Genomic DNA, 6,493 nt, shown 5'->3' on the forward strand with positions numbered 1-6,493 from the left:
TTTCTAACATCCCATTTTTTTAAAAATCAACTCGGAAGCAACAAAGCAAGGCTATCTCCGAGAGAAAGGCCATGGAGGACCGCTGTTAGGAGCTATTTGAGGAAGTAAACGAGCTAATGGGGACTCTGGAAACTGAGGTAGAGAAGAACAAATTCAAGGACTAGTGGTCCTATGTTTATTCGGAGTTGAAGACGACTTCAATCATTTTTTCGTTGCATGGGTCTGGAATAGGTTCACACTAGATCCTAGAGTCTCGGCGCTTGGGCTCATCTCGCCTATGAACTACTTTGGTCTGACGATTGTATTTGGTCATCTCCTTTCCTTCAAAAGTATTGATATATCATCTTCTATTTGAAGCTTAGTGTTGTACCTGTGGTACACATCATTCCATATTTTGGTCAAAAATTCCCGTAGGCTCTCTTTCAAGTTCTTTGAGATCGGTTTCAAGTTTCTTGTGAAAGCTACGACGATCCAATTATCAGAACCTCATGAAGTAGCATATTCTCCCTTTGAGATCGATCTATAAAGTCTCTGAGTGACTCCGTTCTTCCTTGTAGGACTTTGAAGATGTCTTCCGCTTGCTTCTCTACTTTTGCGATCCGGAGTGTGCTTTGATGAAGGCATATGCAAGTTCAGCAAAAGAACTAATGGAATTTTTAGGTACACTAATCCGATTTCTTCCTTCGTGAGGTCATTCCTTAATTTTGACCACGGTCGTGCAATCCATGACGTGGTCGCGCACATCGTAGGTTTCATCGTATTTCAGGATGTCTAGCATTTTGAACTTCTTAAGTATTAGCAACAGGGTCACGCTTGGTTTCCACGGTTGTTGAGAGTACTGGTTTATATCGATTCCCTTGATTATAGGTGGAACTCCTGTTCTCGGCCCTCTCATTCTATTCCTTAACTTGTTGATGCATATTTAGTGTTAAACTCTGTAATTCAACATTTTTAGATGTACCCGACTCTCGGACCTCAGAATTATCAGGAATATCAGAAGCCTTCAATAATAAGTTAGGAGTATTCGTGGCCGGAGCCGCTCCTATTTGCGGGATTGGTGTGATATTACTGTTATTACTCCCAGTAAATTTATTAAATATTACACCTATTGAGCATTCAAACTCTGTAGTTGAGCCATAAAAGACATTAAGGTTTCTTCTAAATTGGGTTGATACAAGGAATTCCTTCGAGGTGACGCCCCTCGGGAATCTTGTAGTGAGATTTCGCCACTTTGTTCGGTGAAGTTGTGGGTTGACTAGTCCATATGGGAGGGCAAGCCTTTATGTTGTAGCACGTTTGTTGAGTGGAGCTCCTTTACTGAATGTTGCATCTTTACTAACCAACATCTCCTTACCCGTAGGGGGGCCTGCTTTCATTGGGGATTTACGGAGTCCCCAGATTGTTCACTAAGTTGAGGTGCCTTGCTTTGATTAGTTGGCTGAGAACTTTCTTCTATCATTCTGATTTACAAAATAGAAAGGAAATTGATAAATGAGTGAGAGACAAGCCTTTTAATAAGAACAAACAACTAGAGCTTTGGATCAAACGCTCAATTGCTAGGGCCCTATGACGGACACCAAACTGTTTAACTCAAAAATAATTTCAGGATAAAATAATTAAATTTATTTTCAATGAGGTCACTAACAATCGATTTAAATCAGAGGTAAGTTGTATAACTCATTTTGTTAGGCTAAATAAGCAATAAACGACGATAATAATGCGACTAAAGTAAATAAGCAAAGGAAAGAATAATCTTATTGAGATTGTTTAGAAGCCACAATACTGAAAAGTAAAGATTGATTATCCAGCTTGACAAGAGCGAAATACAGTAGCTTATAACAAGAGCGGAATCAACTTCAATTATAAGTGAAGAAAGTGAAGATATTTATAGCCTAAGCCTAACGTTCATATCCCTAATTTAACTTTCACATGTTGCTATGGGTGGTTATTAGTTACCGAGATACTCGTTAGTTGTGAGATTAGCATTAGGTATAGTGAATATGAGAGGATCCCGAATATTACGGCGACATTTAAAAACCAAGCAAGACACCGGATCATAGCTGCACCAATGGATGCCCGAGGTCGTCCTCGTAGTGCTTCACCGGGGCACTGCTTCTGTCTCCCTGCAAAGAAGCTATCGATCAAAGATACTTCTCATGAGTGCAGACTTCTGATGTTCATTCATCCCCGGAGTGACACTTATCCCGTGCACTGTCGCGTCGCCATGTAAACTATACACGTGTCAAAGCCAGATTTTATCAATACACTATAGGTTGCAAGTTTAGTTTTAGGGATAATAGATGCAAATTTGACTGAAAAACTGTATATGTGTTTCCTAAATTTTAAAAAAACAATTGCTATGCATTGTCAGCCCCTGTTCTTTAATCTTTGTGTACTGAAAAATAAATGTTTTTGAAAAAAGAAGCTGTTGGACTAAAATCATTGATAACTTTTCGCGGACGTCAAAGATCTACTAGGCCACATGAGTGATGAGACTTTCTAGTTGCCCCAAATGTTACGCCCATAGGAATAACATTGTGAATGTTACACTTGTTACCCATTAAATTTGAGTAAACTTCAAATATAAATGTACACTGCCCCACGATTGAACGACGATCCTAGCTCAGTCTTTGAGAATTTCCTTTTGGTTATCAATACAAAATGTTTATTAGATGTAAGAAATAGATTAGAAAAACAAAACTAAAAGATAATAGAAAAATATGAAAAACACATTGTCAGTATTGGTTCTATAATGAGTCATCTTGGTAAATTTCATTTAACTTCTTTTTCTTTTTGGTTCGGGAAATAGTACGCACTTCATCTTTAAATAGGATAATGAATCCCCTTGAACGTTAAAATCAACGACAAAAATAAGATGGGTCATTACATGTATTTTCAAGAATGTTAAAAAACGACATTAATTATGGCACTATTATACATTCTTCTCGAAAATTTTAAAAAAAGAGAAGTATTCAAAGATACCAAAAAACCAACGGCAAACAATGACATAGATCATTACAAATATTTTCAAATGTTAAAGAAACTACCTTCAACTATGATGGCCTATTATACATTCTTCTCGAAATTGTTAAACATTATTCAAAGATACTTAATATGACTAAATTTCTTTTACTTTCCTACTATTTTTAGGTAAGAAACTAGTACATCATTCATCTTTTGCATGGAATAACCCTCTGATTTTTTTTTTTTTTTTGAAATTTCATATTATCACCTATAGACTACAACTGACATTTGAAATTGTAACCTTTATTTTCAATAATTATCCAATCCATTTTAGCGTTGATTTAAGACAAATGGATTCACTATCACATTTCAAACCTTAAAGGTTAAGGTAATTAAGTGAAATCAACTCAAACTTTTATTCACACAATGTAATAATCTTAAATTTATAAATTTAGATTATCACATCGGGATAGACTGCTTATATCACACTCACTTGGGGATGTGGCCCTTCCCCGCTCTTATGTAAACATGGAATACTTTGTGCAACGAGGTGCCCTGAATTATCTTAGATGCTAACACAAAATAACTTCCTTTGTACTTTAAGGAAAATAAAAAAAGGAGTGAGACCTCAAAACAACAATTTGAGGCTACAATATGAACCAAAAAGAGCAACACGAGAGAATCCACCTGCCATGTCCAACGTAGCCTGACTTTGCCTTAATTGTCTGTCGGCCTCACAATTCTGCCTCCTGTATCCTGCTGAGTAGTTAGTTTGCACACACCTTAATTAATTCATCAGTTATATGCATTTTTTATTAGCATGTAGACCTCAATTCATAGAATAATTTTGCCCACCAAAACTGGTATTCACTACTCCATCTCTTTGGTTTAGGCACAAAAGACAATCTTATTTTGCATTAAGAGAATCCACATCTTCAAGACCATTCTCAAGTGCTCTAACTAAATTCTCAAAGTAATTCTTAGTCACACTAGTCAAACCCGTAAGCTTTCTACGGAAATCATAAAATGCTTTGGAATCACTTTCTTCAACATTCAAATAAATCTCCAGTTCCTTCTCTGCACAATGGTGAAGTCTCTCCAAACCAGTTTCTGCCTGTCCTTGCAAGTACTCGAAAAACCGCCTTTTCGTTTGCTCCTCATTAGGAAAGTAAAATCCATAAGCATAAGTCCATTTTAACACTCTCCTACACTCAACAATCTGATTCCAAGCATCTAAAATGAACTTCAATTGTGTCTCTGGGATTCTCTGCAATTTACTCAGCTCCTTAACATTCACTTCATCCATTCTCCTCAAATCCTCTACAGCTTTTCGCCTCGACTTCTCATTTGCAGCCCATCTCTCGTAATAATGCGTGTATTTCACAATAGATTGCCTTGCCATTTCTTTCTTTTTCTCATCTTCAGTCTCCGGCTTGTACTTGTTACACGGATTATAGCCATGAGTTGACCAAGAATTAAGGCACAGCCAACAAAACTGATACTTGCAAGGGTCTCTACATGTCATTCGCATACACCCTTCGTTCTTTTCAATTGGGCGTTTGCATTTGGGACAAGGTTTTGTGTAAGCCAAAATCCAATTAGTATTTTCCGATTCTGCTCTGTTCTTCTCCTTCCATTTCCTCACTGTTTCACAATTAACGGGTCGATGAGCTTCATCCGTACAATTCCAACAAAAACAATGTGAACAGTTACACATAACATCGCAATTATCACTCCCTATATCAAATTCAACGGCGAAATTACATCCCGGAGCAGGACACCACTTAATTTTCCTGTTTTGCTCAACGTAAGAACGAAAAAGAAATCCATAATACTTCTTTTTATCAACATCGGATGCTAAAAGATCGATCATATCCTGTGTGACAGCAACTTTACAAGATGGTTCAGGACATCGCAAATTTAAACATCCAGAACCATCAGATAGGGAATTACTAATATACCCTCGCCAACATTCAACGCAAAAAGGATGACCACAAGCAGACGCCAAAATTCCATCGGATGAATAATCCTCAAAGCAAATTACACAAATTACTGAATTTAATTCCGGAGATTGAATGATTTTATTATTTATTTTCAAGCCAATAGCTTCTCGAACTTTCGATTCATCAGCGAACCATTCCTCGTGAACTTTACTCACACTCCAATTATACCGTCGGAGCAAAGCAGATGCTTCAATTTTGGAAATTGAGAGAACTGAGAAAACCTTAGAGATATCATCGTCCATGAGACGACGAATATCATCGTCGGACAAAACGACGTAGTTTTTCTTAGCGCAAAGATCATCGGAGTCATCAGGATCATTACCAATGAAATCGTCGTCATCGGCGTCGCTGACGCCGTCGGAAGCGTCTCCGTCGCCGTAGAAATCATCGCCGGCGGATTCTACGTCACTGTCCTCGTACATGTCGCCGTCGGACTCCATGATCGAGAGAGAAGAATTGAAAGTGGGAGCTGAGTGAAAGTATATTGTTTTACGGAACAGACTCTTAACCCTAAAATACTGTTTTTAAGAGGGTTGAAATCCCGTATAGTGATTGGAATTGGGTTAGGATAATCTTAACTCTTAAGTATTAAATTTAGAAGTTGATAAATATAAAAATAAATCAATTTTACAACATTATTTGAATTAGTAGTTGTGTATGGGTAAAATCGGGGTCGCGGAAGAGAGAATGAAAGAGAAGCACGAATCTACAAAATTATTGTTGAGGTCGGGAACTCCTCGTACCGAGATCGAGGAAGAACGAATGATGTATTTGAGATCGGACACGACAAAGTAATGTACCCCGGATCAAGTACGACTCCTGGACCTCGGGAGACGAGGTAAACGGTTATGCATGACGGATAGGGGTCGTGATATTCGCATCTAAAATCGAATTTTACAGCGTGAATCCCGTCGGTATCAATCATGGATAAACAATTATAGGGAAAATTAGATTTTTATTTTTTTTAGACTTGCGTTAGGGTTGAAATTCTCCTATTAGATGAAGGAGATTTTTTTTAGTCCAACACATTATAACACGCAATCCAAGGCAATAAAAAATTTATTTTTGTCCTCTAGCTACTGTTCAAGGCATTGTTTGTTTGTTCTATTCTTTACTTACGATTGAGCTTCTACCGAGGGTCCGATCAAAGACGAATTCTACCGTTTAATCTAAGAATAGGCTTGGTCATCATCTTGCAATTAGTTTAATTGTTTATTTTGTCTTTAATTCATCTATCTGTTATTCTTAATAATTCGTATTAAATTAAACCATGTATCCTTTAAACCGCATACAAATTTAATTGTTACTCATTTTTGGGGTAAACAGTTTGGGCCCACCGTGGGTCTAAGGATAATAGTGGTGATTTGGTACGAATCTCTATAACACACCCTATTTTACGCTTGTTCTTTAAATCTTAATTCCAAGCCAGCCTGAAAATGTCAAACTCTCGGTCTGCTCACTTGAATGTTGACGCTGAGTCAGGACATCACGACGAAAATGATAATGTGTTGCCCAGTAATGATCTG

The 6,493-nt window shown here is 37.5% G+C and overlaps 1 protein-coding gene across 1 annotated transcript; it reads right to left on the reverse strand.

The window, feature by feature from the left end:
* Window positions 1-3,356: 3,356 nt before the first annotated feature.
* Window positions 3,357-5,509, reverse strand: LOC107818712 (putative E3 ubiquitin-protein ligase ARI8). The gene has a single exon (XM_016644745.2). It carries the CDS (start codon window positions 5,405-5,407, stop codon window positions 3,872-3,874), a length of 1,536 nt encoding a protein of 511 aa, XP_016500231.1. The 5' UTR covers window positions 5,408-5,509; the 3' UTR covers window positions 3,357-3,871.
* Between the last annotated feature and the right edge of the window lie 984 nt (window positions 5,510-6,493).

The sequence above is a fragment of the Nicotiana tabacum genome, chromosome 19 (assembly GCF_000715075.1).
Source record: "Nicotiana tabacum cultivar K326 chromosome 19, ASM71507v2, whole genome shotgun sequence".
Lineage (NCBI taxonomy): Eukaryota > Viridiplantae > Streptophyta > Magnoliopsida > Solanales > Solanaceae > Nicotiana > Nicotiana tabacum.